The sequence below is a fragment of the Lissotriton vulgaris genome, chromosome 7 (assembly GCF_964263255.1).
Source record: "Lissotriton vulgaris chromosome 7, aLisVul1.2, whole genome shotgun sequence".
Lineage (NCBI taxonomy): Eukaryota > Metazoa > Chordata > Amphibia > Caudata > Salamandridae > Lissotriton > Lissotriton vulgaris.
Window position 1 is genome coordinate 1,012,138,580 of NC_141695.1, and position 23,513 is coordinate 1,012,162,092.

General features: G+C 43.1%; 1 protein-coding gene across 3 annotated transcripts in view; it reads right to left on the bottom strand.

Moving 5' to 3' along the window:
* Positions 1-3,006: 3,006 nt before the first annotated feature.
* Positions 3,007-23,513, bottom strand: part of KCNMB1 (potassium calcium-activated channel subfamily M regulatory beta subunit 1) — an 80,820-nt gene continuing 60,313 nt past the window's right edge. The window contains exons 4-6 of one of the 3 annotated variants that reach the window (XR_015297550.1): positions 17,937-18,016; positions 3,979-6,865; positions 3,007-3,476 (exon numbers count right to left, since the gene is read on the bottom strand). Coding sequence is in view for 2 of the 3 variants with exons in the window: in XM_086931428.1 (XP_086787554.1) it covers positions 17,729-18,016 (288 nt within the window). In the remaining variant the exon portion in view is untranslated. Of the gene's footprint in view, positions 6,866-17,586; positions 18,017-23,513 lie in introns of those variants that run through there. The other 2 variants (XM_086931429.1, XM_086931428.1) reach the window with 2 other exon arrangements.

Genomic DNA, 23,513 nt, shown 5'->3' on the forward strand with positions numbered 1-23,513 from the left:
CTTGGTGTTTAAAAATCTCTTTAAAAGTCTGACCTTCTGGCAGGTGTCAACAGCCTTTAAATAGTTTGTTATAATATTGTTGGTTATGTTAGACATGTTTTAAATATTTTAGGTTTCTAAAATCATGGACTACAATTCCATCAATGCTGCTGCTAACAGAGAAAATCTTTTGCTAAGGTGGTGTTTCCCGTCTGACTGTTCATCCCTGTATCCGGTGTTATGGAACAAGAAATACATACACCTCTAAAAGTCCCATATTTGATATTAAAAGTAATATGACTTACCTGGGCAATATTAAATTTCTTTGCTGAGACAATTACCAAATAGCCAGAAAACTGAAAATAATCTAAGGAACAGGTGCAGCCATCTTCCCAACGTTATAAAAGCAATAACATGTATTCACTTTGAGACTTAGAACGGGCAGTCTTTACATTATTGGAATTAATCTTTTCTGCTGTTAGCTGAACTTGAAAGTATATATGTATGAACAGTTTTATTTCATAATACTCCAGTATCTTTTACATACTGAGTACTAATCATCCATACTTCCTTGGAATACATTGTAAGAGAATGTTCATGTACTTACTCAATTAGATTAAATCAGACCTCAAAACGAACTAAAATATATTGAACTAGAAAGTATAAAAAGATTTGGAAATTGTAAACATACGCCATATTTCAGACTTGATTCTTGAAAGCCCAAATAATTATGTAGTGATTATCCCACCTGATAAAATCTGATACGACGGTCTTTCATACTTATGGCTGGTTACGTGTTTAGCACCTTAAAAATGAGGCATAACGTGGATTTGATACTTTCCGTTCCAAAGTCTCTATGTCCAGATATTTACCAGGCCTTTTTCAACTGTTACATTTCAGCTTGTTTGACCTGCTAAGTCTATAGGGAACTATTAAAGGGAGATCTCCACAGCTGATGGTCTAGTACTTAGAGGCTGCTGTAAACCTTTTGTAATTAAGATTCCTCTGCTAACAGTTCAGGAGATGTAAAACTTTGGGGCACTAGTAACCATGGCCTTAAGGGATAAAGTCATCATATATATTTAGGACATAATGGTTAATTTCTTAACTTCATGTTCCTAAACTTCTTGAATTCTTAGATATTTCCTCTAAAAGAGAGCACAATTATGGCATTCATTTGGAAAAAGGGTTTCAATCAATACAAAATAGTTAACCGCCCCAAATGTACAAAATAAAAGCCAAGCAAAACGTGAACTCTGTAACTGAGATTGATAATTGAATAATGGTTTGGATTTCATTTCAAGCACTAATCAATATACAATGGCATAGAGCTCAGTAGATAATTATTAACAAATACTTCTAGAAGGCAAATATTTCACTGCATTAGGTAAAGCATTTTTTGGACTTTAGGAAGCTGGTTAAAGCAAGACTAACAAACACGGGCAATTTAGGCATTGTAATTCTTAAAGACGTCGGGGCAGATTTATGCGCCAGTTATTGTGCGCCGCAGCTCCGCCACCCATGGTGCGCCGCATTTACAATGCGGCGCACCATGGGGCAAACACGGCACAGATGCGTGACGTATCTGTGCCGTAAAGGCGGCACATTGCTCCAGCAAGGCTCGTGGGTGACCTATCTGTCCAATGCTGCATCAAGCCTGCGACGCAGCATTGGCCTAAAAGTGACTGAGTGAAATCTTGTAGATTTCACTCAGCCACTTTTGCGAGGTGCACCTGCCCCGGAACGCCCACCCTGCGCCGGAACGCCCACATGTGGCGCAGGGCTTTACAACGTGACGCATCCCATTGTAAATGCCTCGCAGGCCTTGCGTGACGCAAAAGCGGCATAAACGTGGTGCAAAGGGCTTGTAAATCTGCCCCGTCGTTTTATATCAAATACCAGGGTAAGTCAGTTCAAGAAAGATTGTTCAGAATATTAAGCTATGCTGATCTTAATTATGTGTTGCTTAACATCCTGTATATTAAAATATAACTAATAAACTTTAGACTTGTCTTCATGTACATAAAATAATACTTGAGAACTATCCAATTCAGATATTGCAATTGATGTGCCTCATGCAGGAGGAACACAGGCGGTATGAGAAAATATGAGCTGACTGAGAAGCAGAATCTTAAATTATCAGAATGGAGTCTAAAATCACGATAGGTTTCCAAAATTAATCACACGGATTAAGCACTCTCGCATCTAATTCTAAATCAATTAATTTCAGAATGCATTTAACTTTCGCATAGGCGTGAATCGGACTCGTTTTAAAATGTCACATCATGGAGGCGCAGGTAGGTGTGCTATTAGGCACATAGACGTAACCCTAGACAAATTAACAATTTACCTCACCGTTCTCACACTTCCTATAGCACTTACACCTCGGTCATTTGGGTGTAGGCTTATCAATGTAAGCGGTAAAAGTGCTACAAATATTTGTGAATAGCAAAAAGATAATGACCTTGTGGATATTCGCCTCATGTGCATTTTATTTTGGTAAATTCACATTATACTTTTTATGTGAAATTTCTGAAATTACGCCTTTAAGCCACTTCATATAAGTTTGCAACATTCACTATAAACGTTTTCTGTTGATGCTTAGGAGAAAAATGATTCTGACAGCTGTTGTTCGTGCTCCTTTTGTTTTAATCTTATTTTAGTGCTAATTGCGTCTTCTCATCTAGAATTAACACAAGGATGCGTTTAGCACAAAACAATAGTGCAAAATAACAAAATGGGAATTTTTATAATCAAAATGTAATTCGGTATATTTTGGCAACATTTCGCATAATTATGCAAAGCAAATTATTTACATTTCTCCCTTCCTCTAGGTACTCTCACTAAGAACCCTCTAGCTGTAAATTATAAATGTAGAATAATCAGCATGCTTTATGTAACTTCCTCACTTGAAAATAAACATCTCTACCAATAAAAATCTTATGATTCAGGTTTTGTTTACCAGTACCAGTTCTGAGTTTTGAATGGATGTACCACTTTCCCAGCATAAATCACACGTACACCTGGAACAGTATGGGGAATTAACCCCTATTTATTAGATATATTGTTTTTCTTTTTATCAAGTCTGGGTTTCTTACACTAGCTTCCACCATTCAGCTCAAGGAGCATTGTCAAATTAAAAAAAATCATCATAGTTCAATTTAAAACATTTATGACACGTTCTACACTTTACAAGATTTTAACTGGATTATGCGTAGATATTCTTAAATAAAGATTTAAGCAACTTCAAGGTTACTCCACCAAATTGTAGTACGTCAGACATATTGTATTTAGTGCATCATTTAGAATTTGGTGTAGTGGTAGTCTCTCTAAACTTGCAGTTTGTCTGTCTCATTTAGAGGTTGGCAAACCGCAGAGTTACCACCGACTGAGCCACAACCAGCTCAGCAGGTAACACCTATTTAGCAGGTCTCTGGTCTGCCACTGGGCTAACAAGTCATATAGACGGATGCTCCACTCTATTTAGGATGGGGTGACTAAGGGGCAGATGTATCAAGATTCCAATTTGCGATTTCTAAATAGCGATTTTTAAGGAATCGCTATTTAGAAATCGCAAAATGGAATGTATGTAGAAAATCGCTCATAGGAATGATTGTGAAAATATTCTCAATTTGCTTATCGCAAATTGAGAATAATTTCAAGGGTGCAGGGGTGTCTCAAAGACACCCTGCTGCACCCCTGAAATCTACATGTGTGTGCATATGGCGCACATACATGCCCTATGGGCATGTGTGTACGTCACATGCCACCTTCAAAAATGCCAAATTGTGCATTTTTAAAAGAATTCGCAAATTAACATCAACTACAAGTTAGTGGTAATTTGCGATTTCTCAACCAAAATTCGCAATTGTAAAATGCTATACATAGCATTTAAGGAAGCACACATTTTTGCGATTCCTTAAATTGCGAATTTTTGATGCATTTCAAAACATGCAAATAGACCGTTTGCGATTCGCAAAAGGCTTGATACATCTAGGCCTAGATTTATCTGCCCGTGGCTGCCATGTGTGGTGTGGTAGTCCTAAACAAGAAAATTGATCATTGGCCCCCATGAACAGAAGGAAACTCTGTACGTCAGAGGAATCAATTTGTTTTTTAAGAACAAACTACTGCTGTAGGGGTTTTACTCTTCAGAAAAATTCATCAATCAAGATCAACAAGCATAGCTCCCACTTGGCAAATTCTTCAGCCTTCATAGGAACATTCAAAGCTGTGGTTAGTCAGACGTCCTAGAGATTCTTACCATGCAGGCAGGGTTTTCTAAATAGGGTGGGTGGCCCCTCAACATGGAAGCATCTGCTCATCTGGCATGCTGCTGGGATGCCCACCAGGACTTTAATGACCCCGTTGGTCATAAAGTGTTGACTGGAGCATCAATGACATCTGGGTATGATACAATTCAAGGCAGAACATTGAGATAAGAATTAATCAATTTCTATTTGGGGGAATATTTGCTGTATCTTAGAAAAGGATAGTTTGTGATTCATATACTGTGTAATATCAGAAATAATGTTACATTCGTATTATCTGCTCATCTGTCCAATCATACATTACAACTGAACATTGTTGTGTTTAAAATGGATACCAGTGACATCATATTAAAATATTCTGATCACTTAAAACAAGATGTGTGCAAGACACAGAAGGCTTGGGCCAGCCTCAAGCAAGATGTTAGGTCCAGGCTTCACTCAGGGTCCTTTAGACCCTCAACACCGAAATGAGCGGAACCTTCATGTGGCTTCTGCCTGCCACCTACACTCTAACCTCATACACTAAGAATTAAATACAAATAATGAGCTTTTGAGATAAAACAAGGGAAAAAGATCCCTATCTTGTGGCTTAATTACACATTGTGAAACAAAAGAGTTACAGCTTCGCTGGCTTGATATTTGTCAATTATTTTATTTCATCATGCCTTTTTTTTCTTTATTTTTACATGAGTTCAAAGTGCCTGCTGTAAAAAATCTCTCCAGTGATTGGTTGAAAAGACTATAATGTTTCTCCTTGCATGATAACTGCCTATGTCACATAGATGATACATATGACTACTAACTTACTTCTTAGTTTACTAATGGTATATTCACCACAGTGGGGCAGGATAGAGCATGAATGTTTCTCAATTATGTTTAAAACCTACCAATTCTCATAAATGCTGGGTAATGCTGTGATGTATTTTGATGCATTTAGGTAATATGTTTCCTCATGTCAAAGAAATACATTTTGAAAGGGCTTTCTAATAACTTTACACAATGTTTGATGTACTATGTACATGAGAACATGTTTATGGCCCAGAAAATGTTCCTTTTAACCTCTATCTTTTCCTCTAGAGTTTTTTATGAGAATTTGTGGCAATTATTCCTTAATTCACTACACAATTTCTAATCATATTAACACATCCAGAGTCTTCAGCCTTAGGTTCCTGATACTGTCTTTTGCTCTAAATATTTACCCTTTCCTGTGGTTTAGTTTGAACTATCTGGTTCTGGTAGGATTATTCACTTTTAGTGCTAATGGATACTCAATGTACCAAGTCTATGTTAGAACTCTAGACTTGTCGATAGCCTGAACCGGGTCAAAGGGCCTCTTGCACCCTTTGTGGGCGATGCCTAGAAAGCCTACAGAACGCTGTAGAGCTCAATTCACAATGGTATTTCCATTCACAAACCTATATATATGGCAAGAAATACCTACACTATACCAAGCAGGAATTCTTAAAACTATTCTTGCCATTCATAAATGTATTTAGTACTGAGGATTACTCCTCCACGAGTGCAGAGGAATCTGCAGTATTAAATCCCATATCAAGAGTGGGAAATCAGTGTTACAAGGAATGGTTTACCTTGAAAGCTTGGCAATGCTCACAAACTGATGTTATCTGGTGTTACCAAACTTGTTTTCAACTCCTTAACTTAATTTAACTTGCCAGAAAGGCACTCTCGCATAGGAAAAGGAATGTATCACACATGCTCCAGCAGAGAGGTTTTGGGCCATTTTTTTCCCCGCCAACTACAATCTATTCAGGGAGTTTGAGGAATAAAGGAGTTAGGTTTCAATTCAAATCAAACAATACAGTGCACCCATTTGGCTACACAGTAGTGCTCCAAGTCAGGAAGTCAGGTTAAACATAGATTTATAACAAATTCAAAGCAAACGTATATAAATCAGTCTCAGAAATATTGCATAGAAATACAGAATTATTAAAGACTTCCAACTCTGCAAACAAAATTAAATCTCAATAGTAAATAACCAATGAGAACCTCAGTAGTGATGTTACATAGTAAAAGGAACACAGCAGAATGAGAAGATTGAATAGTCTGATCCTCCTGCCTATGATGCATTAAGGTTTATAATTTCCCAATTAAACAACTCTAAAAATGCTAAACTAAACTTTAATTAGATCCAAAAAATTAAGAGAAAGATGTCAGTGTAAAACTTCAGTAGCAGTTTCTAAAAAAATATTACATAACATGAAGTCATGCAACGAGAATAAAGCCTAAAATGCAAGGCACAGAGGTCTAAACCTCTCCTATCCTAAAGAAGTCTCAGTGTAATGTGCATTCAAAGCCACTGAACAGTGAATACTTATACTCTCAAAGACCCTCCTAAATTATCGTCATGGGCCCAATTAAAGACCACCTTCAAACAATACTTTTGACAAAACAGTCATAATTTCTTCTTTTTTGATGTATGTTTCACACCTTAAATTTCTGCCATCCTTCCACACAGAAAGCCTTCCATCTAGTTTTAATTTCTTTTGCCCTTGACTCCCTTCTCGGTTCCTTATCTGTTTCACGCAAAAGAGCCTTTCATCCATTCATTAGGTCATCGTACCAAGGCACTTGGCAAGGAGAGAAAAACACTCCATCTGAGAAAACATTCACATTGACAGTTAGACTATGCAAACCCCAAATGATTAAGACCTTTGGTCAAGTTAACAAATTCAGAACTTCAATGCACTTTATAACTAAATACATTCTAATACATAAACATTCATGTAATAAGAGTAAAATAATTTTTTCAAGAATGCACATTCCATTATACAGCAAAAATGCGAAACATCTTCTTATAAATACATACAAACTATATCTTGTTATTACTGAAAACAAATTATTAGCGAACACATACATTTATAAATGTCATGATTACCTAGCACGTGCACTTTGTATGTGGCTTTAAGTGCACTTTTCTCTTGCAGGTTACATTATATCTCATGAATACATAAGGCCTCAATACACATATGTGGCCAAATTAATAATAATGAGGGTAGAGGCAATTATCTGCTGCTCCAACACACAGGTTTGATTGCGATGAAGGAAAAGGATTTTATCAATGGGGAAAGGTGTTGTCTCCATGTAGCAAACAAACTAACATGAAAACATGTGCATCTGCCAGCAGGCTGCGTTCCACCAGTGCTTTTATCCATGCTATATTGATTTCTGTACGAGGGAAATCAGACTCAGAGACAGAGGTCGGATCACATTCCCATTAGTACACCTGGAACAGCTACACCTGGGGTAGCCTTCCAGTCATGCCTTTGGGAATGTTAGTGAATTAAAAACATTTAAAATTACGTTCAGGTGTAGATGTAAATCTCCACAGTTACATTTATCTTTTGTGTGACACTGGTGTTTTAGTTTGCTATTAATATTAGCCTGCACCAAATACCAGTTAGTCAGATCTATCTTGGACTGCTCCGGGACATTACGTAGCCTGCTTTCACATGGAGGTGTCAATATGAGTTGGGTGGGCCTTTCTCCCCAAAATACAGATCTTTTTGTACTTAATGAGAGCATCTCATGCTTCTGTTTTTATTCCAGTCTGATGGGGAAAAGCAAACTCTTGTTCCTGTTACAAATGTGATGCTTCCGCCATTGATGTTGCCCCTTCTTCTGAAAAGGGTGTGTCTGATTCACACACTAATGTTGCATCCAAGAGCTTAATAACGTTTCTTCAAAAGACAGTCATTCAGCATTTTATTGGAAGAGACTGATACTTTCTAAAGACACTCTGTTTGAGACTTGCTCTTTTATCCAGTAATAGAAAAACCCATTTATTCTTTCAGCACTACTCTCAAGAATGGATATAAACTGACATTTAAACAAGCAGTGATTTTTAGTGTGCTCGTTCCAAACACGTAATACCGCTGTTGTGCTTTGCATTAAGCAAACAAGAGATGTTTTTTTTAAAGAAAATGAAAAAGAAATGCACATGAGCACATTGGGAGTGTAAATGTCATAGTTATTCTATCCACATTACCCAAAAACAACCATGAGAGGCAGTTACTGCACTAAAAACAAAACAAGGAAAAGTTACCAGCAAACTGTGCTGCCTCACATCAGCTGGGAGGGTAGGGCAGAGTGAGTTACCTTTCAGTCGGGTATACTCAAATGCTTTCAGTCTTGCCTTTGGTCTCCATGATACTCTTTTGAGGGTCTATGATTACAGCTTCAAGATCGAGACAGCTCCATGATCGAGGCAGCCCCCTGTGAATGTGATTGTGAACTCCTGTTCATGCAGGGATGTTGAGCCAAATGGCCCATCCTAGCTAAGTAAACAGTGCTTCCCCAAACAACTGCCTTTCTGGCTTAAGAAGTTGCTGTTTTGTTTCCTTGCAGCACAATTGCTACAAATTGTGTTTCTGGTACTGGTGTAACGAAACTTGTGGGGGCCCCCCTGCAAAGTGTTTGGAGGGTAGCCCCCCACCGTCCGGACCGAGTTACAGCTCTCAGGCCCACCCGTTCACAGTGCTAGAGGTGCTTCCCTGCAGCTCAGGCCTCCCTGTACCACTAGGGCTGCAGGTGGTATTGCTACACCACTGGTTTTTGGTTGTCTATGGCATTCACCTAAGCCAGGCAGAACCAACTACTTTAATCAGTGCAAGTAATTTACACACCAAAGATAACCTGTACTCACCCTCTGGTAGCTTGGTGCAGAGGAGGCAGGCTTATAATCAGAGCCAATTTGTAAAGCATTTGCACATTGCGCTCATACGCAATGAATACATTGCAAAAGAGACTTCCCTCAAGATTAAATCAAAATATATGTAGTGTAATACATCAGGCTCGTGCTAAAAGCTGTAGATATTAGTTGCCCTCCTGACAGATCTTATATGCGGTGTGCCAGTGTCAACAACACTACAGGTCTAACGTGCATTCAACAAAATCCTTCTTTGTATTTGTATATGTAAATGTATGACCACCGTATATGTTAACGTTTCCTTTTCTTTCTTTAGGTTTGCTACGCTAGTGAGTCTAGTGATTCAATTGGCATTTTTTCTTTATCATAATCAGAAACTTGTACTTGGAGAATTGCATTTATTGTCTTTCATGCTTCTTTGCTCCTTATTGTATTGTCTTGTGCTTTTCATTTCTATTCTAAAATAAAAATGATTTGAAATAAAAAAAATATATGTAGTGTAAATTATACATAAAACATAGATCAAAATTACATGAAACATACATATTTTACACACTATGCAAATACTGAGTAGTATTTGTTTTCCTGACAATGCAAGGATCCAAACGACATACATGATGACAACAGTGAAAGAATGCAGCAGTTAGGTAAGGGGGGAAACACATAAATTATCAGTTATCACCATAAGTACTTTGCGTGGTAGGTCCCCCAAAGGCAGGTAACGCAAAAGTATTTTCCAAGGTATGCATTTTAACATTGGGTTAAACATTATGTAGATACCACTTCACATGCATTTGCTATTAAGGGAAATTTTTGGGAAAAAGAGCTAAGGTCATCTCATAAATTACAGTGGACACTCCGCTCCGCTCCTATACCACTTTATACAGTACAGGGGCGGCCTTGGGCATGTGCAAGCTGTGCACCTGCACAGGGCCACCAAACCCCAGGGGGCACCACATCAATATATATCCTTAATATAATAATCCTCTGAGGATGGATACATATTTGCGTGGCGGCTCCTGGCAGGGATTTGGTGGCCTCCGGCTCTGTTCCACTTCCAAACACCCTGACCACCCCCCTATTCACTGGCCTCCTTGCTTCGCCCGCCTGGACCCCATCTTCTGGGGCCCCCTACCTACGCTCCCTGCCCAGGGCCACCATGAGACTAGAGCCGCCCCTGTACAGTATCAGTGGTAAGACAATGAGGTTCTTTGGGATAACTGCGGGTTTTAGAGTTCAGCATCTCTGCAGCATGTAAAGTCAGAAGCCTTGTGCTTCTTTTAGACTTATTACGGTAGCCTCTCCATATACTTCTGAGGTGATGAGCCCTTCGGGAAGCACAACATGGCTAAGGACATACCCGCTTCACTGGAGCTCCACTGTATCTCTAGCAGCAATCCCCGTCGGACCAACCACTGGACCTCCTCACACCCCAAGCTATGGCCCCAAACACGGGGGGCACAAAACAGCATGGGCTGCCACACAGGCTACCTTCACCCCCACCTCCAGGGTGTCATCACCCGAGTTTGGGTGGGGCACAAGGATAGTAATATCGGCAGGGGCTCCAGTGGCACTGTGGCGCTGAAGCACAGAGAAATGCCAACTTTTTAAAAGTTTTACAAAAAGGAATCATCCGGCCACCTTTTTAATGTTGCTGCTATTTTATGTAAGCAGACTACGAGCCAGCATCTTTATTTTACTTGTTCCCGGTTATTTCTTTACTCTTCTTTAGGCAATTTTTACATTAATTTTTACATGTTATATACAAGCCTGAAACTCAATGATACACTATTCAATTCAAAATGAATTATAAACAACACACAAAATAATAAACAAAAAGATCAAACAGTGCTAAAATCATTAACAAGTGATTTGAAATCAATCAATTGGCGCTTGAATAATGACAATCATGTCAATTACACCGAAAAATTTGGAGTTAACCTGCAAAAATGGCCAGGTCCAACAACAACTTTTGACACCTAGTTATAATGTTAGTTAAAGCCACTGAGAGGAAGGCAGACCAGCAGATCTGGTTCAATTCTGCTTGCTTTCGGGCACGAAATTCTCTTTTAAAATTAAACTTTTCCACCACGGATACAAAAAATACATTTTAAAAACTGAATTAAAGAGGTGTGGCCAAGATGGCGGAAGTGTGAGATGCGTTTTTCGGTCTCTCCAGCCCCATTGCCTCCCCAGGAACCCACGTAAAGCATTGTACCGCCCCCCCTGGGGGCCATCACTAAGCGGGGGTGACCAGGAGGAGTTTTCTCACTGCCTGAAACTACCCACGGTGTCCAGCAATCAGTGGCTTTTGGCTTTTGCAGGTGCGCTTGAGACTAAGAACGTTGGCCTCCTGTACCAGCCCAGTGGTCGGCCAGCGGAGCCGTTGAAAGACAAGAGAAGCCTCAGAGCTGCGTAGTCATGAGATGCAGAAAAACAAGTGATGTCGACAGCGAGAAAGGTGTGGAAAAGCTGCTGGATATGGGGACATCTCCCCCTCAAAGCCTTGGGACGTGGGGTAGGCCTGGCTTGATCGCACAGACCCCAAGGGTCTCATCAGCCCTTGTGGGCCCTGCGGCGCCCCGCCCCAGCGGGAAACCACTGCAAGCAGAAGGATGCCCTAGAGCTGCAGGTCCACGAGGGGCTGAGCCTATCATCCAGCGAAGCCAGTTGAAGCAGAGGGAATCCCGGGAGCTGTGCGGCAGTGAGAGGCTGAGCTGAGCGGCCATCCTTGGCGAGAAGGGCGGGAAGGAACCGACGGATTGGGAGACGTTTCTCCTGCAACGCTTTGTACCGCAGGGCAGGCCCGGCCTGACTGCCTGTGCCCTCATAGCTTCACTGGCCCCTATGGGCCCTGCAGTGCCTGCCCACAGAAATTGTACAGCAAAGCCGCCGAACATATAAGGATGCCCTGGAGCTGCTCGGCAGTGAGTGTCTAGTCGACCCTACATTGATGTCGGAAAAAAGGTGAGGGGGAGCCCCCATATTGGGAAAGTCACTTCCGCAATGCATTGTGCTGCAGGACATGGCCAACCTGATTGTCTAGCCCACTTGAGATTCTCCAGCCCTATCGAAGGCCCAGATAGGCCTAGGTGAGCAGGGGTACAACCGGACCTGCGCGACCAGGGAGTGTGGGTGCGGCGGCTGGAGCATCACCATGCAAGTTGATACACAGCTCCTGTGCCGAGAGGTGTCCCTCTCGCAATACTTCCAGCTACAAGGCAGACTGACCTGAACAAGTGGGCCTCCCACCAACGAGGCGACCTACACAGCACTTTGATCCCAAAGTGAGAATGCTGCCATCGCACCATCACCTATCTCCTTTCCACGATCAGAAGCAGTCGGGAGACTGAGGAGCCGCCGTATTTGGGAGACGTCTCTTCCGCATCGCTGTAAGTCACAGGGCCTGACTAGACTGAGTGGCTGGGCCCCCTCTATAAACTGCGATTACCGAGCTGAGGCCCACAGTTTAATTGTTGTCCAAGGCTCTTCAAACCATCCTCTACACTTACCTCTGGAGGCCTGATCACAAAGTGCTTCCAGCGGACATCCCCTGGGGCTCTGACTACTTGTTGCACTGCCAGAAATGCACGCCAACTGCGTCCTGTGAGGAGGGAGATGCCCGCTTGTCCGGACTGGGAGGTGGTTGGGGCGCTAACGAGGAACACCGCCTCTGGACTGTCCGGTGAGAAATCACTGCACCTATACCCACCACCATCACCACTGATCTGCAGAACATACACTAGCCCTATCGTCTCCTGGCGATTGCAAATATGGGCAAGGCTCTGCAGACTGACGCAGTGCAAGTCATATAATGGTACTGGTTGTGGTACCAGAGGTTAGTGATGCATGGAAATTTGAGTGATGCAGGTGGCCACATAGCTACCCCCGAGAGTCAAGAAAATCACAGACCTCCGCAATCGACTATACCTTAAGGGGAGGCCCCACATAGCTTAATAGTGTCAAGGTGAAGAAATTTGGCAGGTTTGCAGAGGCCCGTGCGAACCAAGCACCCTTCCCACTCCTGACACACCTTCAGGTTGGCACAAATGGTTTGTGGAAGAACAAAGAGAGGGGGTTCAATCAAGGACATGCTTACCCACCTCCCTGAAGGGGCTAGTAAAAGGGCCACAAGTCGCACCACATTGTTAACAGAAGATGCCGAAGCCCCGGTCACACGTCTGTACCTAGAAGTGCTTTCTCCACCTTGAGAGATGACCTCATGTCAGTAAAGAAAGACTTCACATCCGAGCTCCAGTCAGTCCGTAAGTAAGTAACTGACATTGGGGACAGAGTCGATTACCTGGAACGCTGAGAATCCTCAGTTAATGAGGAAATAGAACAGATGCAAAAAGAGATTATCCACCTCTCCAAGCAGCACCTGGATCTCCAGGCCTATGCAGAAAATCACTCTAGGCATAACAATATTAGAATACGGGGAGTACCCCTGGGATGCAGAAGGAGAGGACATAGAGGTGTATGTCCAGGAACATTTTGCACAAACACTGGGGGACACCCCTGCTGTGGACATTTGCTTGGAACGCACACACAGGGTTGGCAGATGGACCTCAGGAGCCCCCCATCACTAGACATTCTGGCTTGTCTCCTACAGTTTTCCTCTCAAAGAAAAGATCTTAAGGCAGCCACTGCTTTGACCTTGGTGGTCTTCCGAGGACACACTCTCCACTTATATCAGGATCTGGCGGTCTCAATCCTACAGAAACAGCAGGAATTCCGCCCAGTCATGAACCCCCTAAGAGACAAGAAAATCACCTACTCTTGGGGCCACCCCTTCAGACTAATTTTTCACTGGCAAGAGAGGCTCTATCAAATGCATTCTCTAAAAGAGGCCTGTGACCTGCTACAAATAGAGCCACAAGATGAGGACAACTCGTTGTCAACAATTCCACACACGCAGGCCGGAGGACGGCCTGCAATGGTGACAAATACCAACGGGACGTAGATCCACTAGGCCTGATACAGCCACAATCGCCTCAGAGAGGAAGGCTCTGCTGGACAAGCTGGTGGAGGGTACCACATCTAATGATCCTGCTGAGGGACAACAGATTTGCTGTGGGTTTGTTGGGGGGGCTGGGCAGCTGGGGTGGGGGAGAGATCGATACTTCGAAGTCGTCCACTACCCTAGTCAGAGACCTCACCGCTGGTAAGTGATTAGACTTTCTGTCTCTTTCCACTCCAGGGACTTTTGATGTTATTTGTTTATGTTTTGGTTTTCTTAGGGGGTGCCAGCAATTTCAGTAAAATCTATGACTATCAACAAGTAGTGTCCAAATGCACAGATATAATGTAGCATTGCTATGCTTATGGGGCATCCGTGCTCGGGGCCAGCAGGATGGGTGAGGGTGAGTGGGCATGGCGACCAGAATGACGCCCCTGAGAGTAATAACTCTTAACTTGAAGGGATTAAATAACCCTGTAAAGAGGAATGCAATCTTATCATATTTAGAACATTCTCAGGCTGATATATGCTTGTTACAGGAGACACACTTACTACATAAGGACTGGCCAAGATTGCACTCACTAGCCTTTCCTCAGCAAATCTGTGTGTCTCCTTCACACAAATTAGCGTTGAGTGGTGCTCTTATTCTCCCTCACCTTTCAAGGGAAAGTAGGGACTACGGTGGCAGGGATCAAGGGCTGCCTCTTAGGTTACAGTAGTCACATAGGTCCCCTCTCTATCATCATAGGGTCAGTTTACGCACCTAACGAGGCCCAGGAAAAAATTCCTAAAGGGAGGGGTGGCAGATGCCATGTCCACTCAGGACCGATGGGTTGTTCTGGGAGGAGAGCTCAACCTAGTATTTCACAATGAACTAGATAGTTCAAAACAGAGACATTGGACAGCAGGAGCACTTGAGCCAGCAGGGACTCAATGGCTACAGGAGCTGGGTTTAAAAGACATTTAGCGTGCCTCCTTTCCCACGGCTAGGGGGTATACATTTTACTCTCATGCCCACAAATCCTATGCAAGACTTGATTATTTTTTAGGTTCTCATTAGGTGAAGGTTGCAACCAGTTCCATAGAGATAGATCCCCGTTCTCTTTTGGATCACTCAGTGGTCCTGCTGGACTGCGACATCCCACCTTGGTGCCAGGTCCCCCGCTCGTGGCGGATGAGAGAGACGTTGCTTCATAGGCCAGAAGTCATCTTGCAGAAAGATAAGGCCATTAGACATTACTTAGAAGCTAATGATAATGCTGAGACACCCATCTCTATAATTTGGGATGCCCTGAAGGCAGTGATAAGGGGAGAGTTTCTTGCTTACTCAGCAGCAGACAATAAGGTGAGAAGTGAGAAGCGCACTCAACTCTGACAACAAGTTGGAGAACTTGAACAAATACACCACCGCACAAGGGTCTCCAAAGGTTGGCGCCAAGCAGGTCTTTTATGTTGGTGGCAATAAATGCGGGAGAATGCTCGCTAACAAACACTGTAGATACTCGCTTATCTCTCTCCACCCAGCCTCCCTGGTGCCTGATCGTCCATGTGCTTCTTCCTCATCCACTCCATGTTCCTCACTCCCCTGTGTTTTCACCACTCCTTGCCCTCTGTGTGGCTTGTAGCCCTCACAGCCTACTGTGCTGCTTCAGCCCCATGTTGCTTCCCCCTACCCACTTAAAAAAATGCTTTAGCACATTTTCTTTTTATTTTAAGTCACCAAGCCAACTCAAATTGATAACTAAACAGAAAAAAAAGACAGGCTTCATTTTGTAGGTGTGCATTCATGGTGCCCGAACACATAAAATGACATGAGCAGCAATGTCAAAGGCTTTTGTTTTCAATCCTTTAGCTGTGATGCACAACATGAGGATTGATGTGCAGCATAGGTAAAGACCATTGGCAAAACCAGAATCAGAATCATATTACATGTCATTGTTTAGTTAGTTGAAACCATAACAATATACCAGTACGACATTAAACCATTAAAATATACATTAAAATATACATATTAAAAGTTTTAGTTTGCATCAGAGCCATAAACACAGTCAATGTATACCGCGTAAAAAGTTATACAGTTCATAAGATGCCGGAAAGAAGACGTGGAAGTAGTCTCTAAAGTGCCAGAAAGAAGACGTGAACGTAGTCTCTAAAGTGCCATTGTTCTTCGCCACTATCCGTGTTTTAATACTTTCTCATATTTGATTAAAATCGTTACTAAGTGACGGTTAAGCTGTGGCTCATTGGCAAAACCAATTGGTTTCAGAGGTAAGACTTATTGGCTTTTCCTCTGCTTGTCTCTCAATGCAGCCATCCAGAAAGTAATAGTGTTCCCTGTAGTTATACATTTTAGTCATACATGTGGGAGTTGTAAATATACACCATGGCCTACATATGACATTTAATGTCGATGCAACTGATGTCTTCCTGCTCGAATTTGCAATGGCCATACAAGAAAGTCAAGTAGCCAATTAGGTATAAGCTTATATTTGAAAGGGTAGAGCACATGCACTGTAACATTGAATGTCAATGTCCGGTGCACAGAACCAAATCCCAGCAAAAACTAGTCTGTAAGAAGCAAATAATCTGTTCCGAGTTTGAGAAATTCCAAACTGCTTCAATATCTCTCGGAGCAAGTCAGTGCCACAGGTTATACATGGTTTGGGATTTTGGTGTCTTTTATTTTTTAAGCACTGCACAACTCTAAGCAGTGGTGGCTCCTCGAGGGAGTGCTGCTAGGCGGGGCCGGGGGATAGTAAACTCCAGAATTGGGCCAAACGGAGTTGAGTAAAGAAATAAATAAATAAAACGAATTACATTGCGTGCACTGCAACGCCAAATTGGTGATACATCGCGCATTGTAATTTGTTTTATGTATTTATTTCTTAACTCAACTCCATACGGCCCTATTCCGGAGTTTACTACCCCGCACCCTGCCCCTCCCCGCCCCGCAGCACTCCCTCGTGGAGCCGCCACTGTCTAGCAGGCCAGCATGTGGGTTCCCTGTCAAAGCAACAGGTACAGCAGAAGTGCATCACTTTTTCCCAGTATTGGCCCGCGGATTTAGTTCCATGGGGCGGAAAGGCGGGGCGGATGATTGGAGGTAATTAAATAATTAAATAAATAAAACTAATTTCGTTGTGCGCGCTGCATTGCAAAATGGGATTCAGCCTGCGCTACGAAATTTGTTTTATTTATTTGATTGTTTACTTACCTCTGTTGTTTACTTACCTCTGATCATCCATATTCCGGTGTTTACTACCCCCCCCGCCCGCCCCGCTTTTCTGCCCAACGGAACTCCACGGGCTGCTCCTGTTTTTTCTCACTGTTCCAAGCACAGGCGCTCTTCCTCACGAGGGAAACAAGCTGTGCATCAGCAGAATCCCTTGTGCACAGCAGAGAACACACATGTATGAGACGCCTTGTACCACTCTCTTTCCAATAGACATTAGCCTTTCTGTCATCATCTCTCCTCCTCCCACTTCCTGATTCCTGACCCCAGCTTTTGCGTTATAAACACTTTTTTAGAACCATATGTCAACATCAACCTTTTACCATACATCCTTTCCTCAATAATCCCCCAATTTGACGGAAGAATAAGGAAAGTGCAAATTTGCAAAGTATTTCCATTTCTTGGAAGTTACCTGTATATTAGCGCATGTAAAGTGTAAATCACTAGATTAAATCTGAAATAAGGGCAAACACAATTAACCTTGTCTGATTTATTTTAAAACCAATAAAATAAGTACAGCCAAGAAGGTTTTTTTTATTCCTATGTAAATAGAAACTTGAAGTTAAACAGTTATGAGAAACATTTTTGAGAAAAAAAATCTGAATATAATTTCTTCGAAATCAGTACAAGTTAGGGTAGTTTTTCTGAACGGAAAGCACGAAGAAATGCCGGCTAATCTTCACCATCATGATAATTGAAACCCCACAGATTAGCATAAAGGTGGGCCAAATCAAGGACCACAGCAACGCCGTCCAGCTATAAAGTTTGGTGAGGATAACAGTTTCAGGGTTCAATGCTCGATTATAATAGCAAGGGAATCGCTGATACCTTCTGAAATTTTTTGCAATGTCGTCCACTTTCTCCTGTACCTCTGTATAGTTCTGCGAGCATTCGGGGATGTAGGAACACTGCAAGAGAGTGCGAGGGGGTGGGTTAAAATAAAATATTGCGAAAAGTAAGGAATTATGCACACATTTAATAAAGCAGTCCGTTAGCAAATTGTGGCCAGTTCATAGCAAAACACATCAACTTAATGTAGGATAAAATGTAGAATAAATGCTCAGTATTATGCCTGTATCTATTTAGCCACTTTAGAGCTTGCAATGCTCCATATTCATTTATCATTAAACTCTAAGCTGAAACAAACTATTTCCTACAAACCTGTTTGGAACTTTAACCTCCAATCCCCTATTCACTGCCTCTGTTCCCTCCCAGTTAAAAAAAAAACTGTTATAGGAAAAGAAAACCTGGTCCGACCCCTGCCAACTTTTATCTAAGTTGTCTGCTGCAGTATAAAAGCAGAGTGTTCGGGATATCAAGAACCTTTTCCAAAAACTAACACCAGTTTTGACCAACAAAGGTTATACTGTAGTAGGCTGTTATCCAAATATTATTTTAGATTAAGAATAGGCAAGGTCAATAGGTCTTGCATATGTGAGATCTATTGGCTTTGGTGGAGCGGCGTGGAATAGTGTGGTGTGCAGTGCAGTGGCATTATGTGGCATGGAGTTGGGAGGAATTGTGTGGCATGGAATGGAGTGGAGTGGTATTGCGTAGGGTTGAATGGAGTGGCAAGGTGGTGCATGAAGTGTCCTTTAGTGGCGTGGAGTGGAGTGGAGTGGCATTGTGTAGGGTTGAATGGAGTGGCAAGGTGGTGCATGAAGTGTCCTTTAGTGGCGTGGAGTGGAGTGGCATTGTGTAGGGTTGAATGGAGTGGCAAGGTGGTGCATGAAGTGTCCTTTAGTGGCGTGGAGTGGAGTGGCATTGTGTAGGGTTGAATGGAGTGGCAAGGTGGTGCATGAAGTGTCCTTTAGTGGAGTGGAGTGGCATTGTGTAGGGTTGAATGGAGTGGCAAGGTGGTGCATGAAGTGTCCTTTAGTGGCGTGGAGTGGAGTGGAGTGGCATTGTGTAGGGTTGAATGGAGTGGCAAGGTGGTGCATGAAGTGTCCTTTAGTGGAGTGGAGTGGAGTGGAGTGGCATTGTGTAGGGTTGAATGGAGTGGCAAGGTGGTGCATGAAGTGTCCTTTAGTGGCGTGGAGTGGAGTGGAGTGGCATTGTGTAGGGTTGAATGGAGTGGCAAGGTGGTGCATGAAGTGTCCTTTAGTGGCGTGGAGTGGAGTGGAGTGGCATTGTGTAGGGTTGAATGGAGTGGCAAGGTGGTGCATGAAGTGTCCTTTAGTGGCTTGGAGTGGAGTGGAGTGGCATTGTGTAGGGTTGAATGGAGTGGCAAGGTGGTGCATGAAGTGTCCTTTAGTGGCTTGGAGTGGAGTGGAGTGGCATTGTGTAGGGTTGAATGGAGTGGCAAGGTGGTTCATGAAGTGTCCTTTAGTGGCTTGGAGTGGAGTGGAGTGGCATTGTGTAGGGTTGAATGGAGTGGCAAGGTGGTGCATGAAGTGTCCTTTAGTGGCTTGGAGTGGAGTGGAGTGGCATTGTGTAGGGTTGAATGGAGTGGCAAGGTGGTTCATGAAGTGTCCTTTAGTGGCTTGGAGTGGAGTGGAGTGGCATTGTGTAGGGTTGAATGGAGTGGCAAGGTGGTTCATGAAGTGTCCTTTAGTGGCTTGGAGTGGAGTGGAGTGGCATTGTGTAGGGTTGAATGGAGTGGCAAGGTGGTGCATGAAGTGTCCTTTAGTGGCTTGGAGTGGAGTGGAGTGGCATTGTGTAGGGTTGAATGGAGTGGCAAGGTGGTTCATGAAGTGTCCTTTAGTGGCTTGGAGTGGAGTGGAGTGGCATTGTGTAGGGTTGAATGGAGTGGCAAGGTGGTGCATGAAGTGTCCTTTAGTGGCTTGGAGTGGAGTGGAGTGGCATTGTGTAGGGTTGAATGGAGTGGCAAGGTGGTGCATGAAGTGTCCTTTAGTGGCTTGGAGTGGAGTGGAGTGGCATTGTGTAGGGTTGAATGGAGTGGCAAGGTGGTGCATGAAGTGTCCTTTAGTGGCTTGGAGTGGAGTGGAGTGGCATTGTGTAGGGTTGAATGGAGTGGCAAGGTGGTGCATGAAGTGTCCTTTAGTGGCTTGGAGTGGAGTGGAGTGGCATTGTGTAGGGTTGAATGGAGTGGCAAGGTGGTTCATGAAGTGTCCTTTAGTGGCTTGGAGTGGAGTGGAGTGGCATTGTGTAGGGTTGAATGGAGTGGCAAGGTGGTGCATGAAGTGTCCTTTAGTGGCTTGGAGTGGAGTGGAGTGGCATTGTGTAGGGTTGAATGGAGTGGCAAGGTGGTGCATGAAGTGTCCTTTAGTGGCTTGGAGTGGAGTGGAGTGGCATTGTGTAGGGTTGAATGGAGTGGCAAGGTGGTTCATGAAGTGTCCTTTAGTGGCGTGGAGTGGAGTGGAGTGGCATTGTGTAGGGTTGAATGGAGTGGCAAGGTGGTTCATGAAGTGTCCTTTAGTGGCGTGGAGTGGAGTGGAGTGGCATTGTGTAGGGTTGAATGGAGTGGCAAGGTGGTTCATGAAGTGTCCTTTAGTGGCGTGGAGTGGAGTGGAGTGGCATTGTGTAGGGTTGAATGGAGTGGCAAGGTGGTTCATGAAGTGTCCTTTAGTGGCGTGGAGTGGAGTGGAGTGGCATTGTGTAGGGTTGAATGGAGTGGCAAGGTGGTGCATGAAGTGTCCTTTAGTGGCTTGGAGTGGAGTGGAGTGGCATTGTGTAGGGTTGAATGGAGTGGCAAGGTGGTTCATGAAGTGTCCTTTAGTGGCTTGGAGTGGAGTGGAGTGGCATTGTGTAGGGTTGAATGGAGTGGCAAGGTGGTGCATGAAGTGTCCTTTAGTGGCTTGGAGTGGAGTGGAGTGGCATTGTGTAGGGTTGAATGGAGTGGCAAGGTGGTGCATGAAGTGTCCTTTAGTGGCTTGGAGTGGAGTGGAGTGGCATTGTGTAGGGTTGAATGGAGTGGCAAGGTGGTTCATGAAGTGTCCTTTAGTGGCGTGGAGTGGAGTGGAGTGGCATTGTGTAGGGTTGAATGGAGTGGCAAGGTGGTTCATGAAGTGTCCTTTAGTGGCGTGGAGTGGAGTGGAGTGGCATTGTGTAGGGTTGAATGGAGTGGCAAGGTGGTTCATGAAGTGTCCTTTAGTGGCGTGGAGTGGAGTGGAGTGGCATTGTGTAGGGTTGAATGGAGTGGCAAGGTGGTTCATGAAGTGTCCTTTAGTGGCGTGGAGTGGAGTGGAGTGGCATTGTGTAGGGTTGAATGGAGTGGCAAGGTGGTTCATGAAGTGTCCTTTAGTGGCGTGGAGTGGAGTGGAGTGGCATTGTGTAGGGTTGAATGGAGTGGCAAGGTGGTGCATGAAGTGTCCTTTAGTGGCTTGGAGTGGAGTGGCATTGGCACAATTGTGTGGTGTGATGTGTCACATTGAGTGGCAAAGAGTGCAGTGGTGTGGAATTGTGTGCCATAATGTGGTATAGAGTGGAGTGGAATTATTTTGGCATTGTGTGGCATGCACACAAATCTCTGGCACCATTACTCTGTTCTGTCTAGATTGTACTACAGCTGTCACATTTCACCGTAGCCGATTAAATGGTTGTATTAACCTTGTTGCAATAGGATGCGCAGTTCTGATGAAAAAAGGTTTAAAAAAATGCATATAGCATTAGTAATTAAAATGCATAGAGCTTGTGTTTTCTACAGATGTTAAACAGCGCACGTCATCAAAGATGCAGGATGTTTGTACATAGCTAAATTATTGCAATGAAACGCAGCGTGCCCAGCATACGAGTTGCTCACTGCGGATGTTAATGAAACATCAGTGTCTGCTTATTAATGAAGCTCCTGCCAGTTTCAGGATAAGGTAGAGCATTGCAGCAAGCATGTGGATAAACAAGGCGGATGAGTTTACAAGGACATTTTTAAAACTGTGTCTACAGTCTTTAGATTGAATGAGAACACATGGAGAAGGGGTTAGTGGGAGAGGGAAGAAGTACATGGACAAGAGGGGTGGGAGGGTAAAAATAAATAGTACCGTTTGGATGGACACTTATCAGGATGAATCAATCTGTACCTGTCCATGCTCCACAGAAAAAAGGAACATGCTGGGCAATTAGGAGGTATCAAAGAAGATTGACAATGGTGCCAATGAATGGTAAGCTATGGCGGTCTTCAAGCCCTTTATTGTAAACAATCCTCATGGTAACTCGAGATTTAGAATTTCAAATTCAAATAAAATGTTTCTTTCTACTGCGTTTTTGTAGAAACATCAATAATTGTGGACATATTTTAAAATATTATTCGAAACAGAAGGCTATTTGGACGGGTTTATTTGAAAAAATTTGAAGCATCCTTCAAAGTAGTGATACAAAAATATTCATGTATTATAACAGAAGTATTGACTTGAACCTTGTCAGGTCTCTGCACAATGGTGATAATTAGATTAGATTCTATAAATGGGCAGTGAGGTCTCTACTGCGCAAAATCTGATGGTCTTGCTGTCCTAATTTGTAATATTTGTGGTGTGCATACAAAGGGAATTTAAACAGCCACCACCCTGTGCAGTTAATTGGCAATTGCAAGCAAATTGCATAAAATACAAATGTTATTAAGAATCCCTGCGCAAAATATATTCTCGCTATGTCATACAATAAAAGTTTCCAATGATAATTTTCAAAAAAAAGAAATTCAATATAAGTCTGTGTTTTTTTTATTTGTCGTATTTTTGCAGTCTTCCACGAGGACTTGTTAACACATTCTCCAACCCTGGATATTGAAATCAATACAGCAATACAGCCAACAAGCGTGTTTCGTGTATGTAAATTGTCCAAAAGACTTCATCAGGGCTATAGCGACTAATTTACTGAAATTTTGTTTTCAATTCCTACTATATAAGTGTTAATTCAATACAATTCAATCTTCAATATTTATAATAATCCAAACCTTCCTGGCACATTGGGCCGACATCCAATTGTGGCGTGACTCCACAATTGTCTCAAATTATACATGCCGGGAGTAGGCGTGGGCGGAAAATCCGTTCCGCTCGCGGATTTTGCGGATTTTCGGGAAATCCGCAATCCGCGAGATTTGCGAATTTCCCGCAAAATCCGCAAATCCGCGAGCAGCGGATTTTGCTCGCACTGCTCGCACTGTTAGCGTGAGTTCGCGCCCCGCGAATAAGTGCGAAATTGCAGAAATACGATCTTGGCAAAACTGAAAGTAACTACTTACCAGGTTCAAAAGTTCAGGCACATCATTAGTAGCCATTTCCTGTAGGGCTTCCTGAGGGGCCCCTCCAGAGTTCAGTTGCCAGTTGAAACTATTATGTGACCCTGCTCTGAACCTCAGAATAGTTACACATATGCCACAAAGGTCCTGAATTACAGCTAAGGGAGACAAGCAGGAGCCAGGCTGGAAGTTAAAATCCATTAATCAGCCCCTAATTCATTATTGTCAGTTGGGGCAGGGCAGGTGTTGTAACTAATTTTGCAACAATGAAAGCA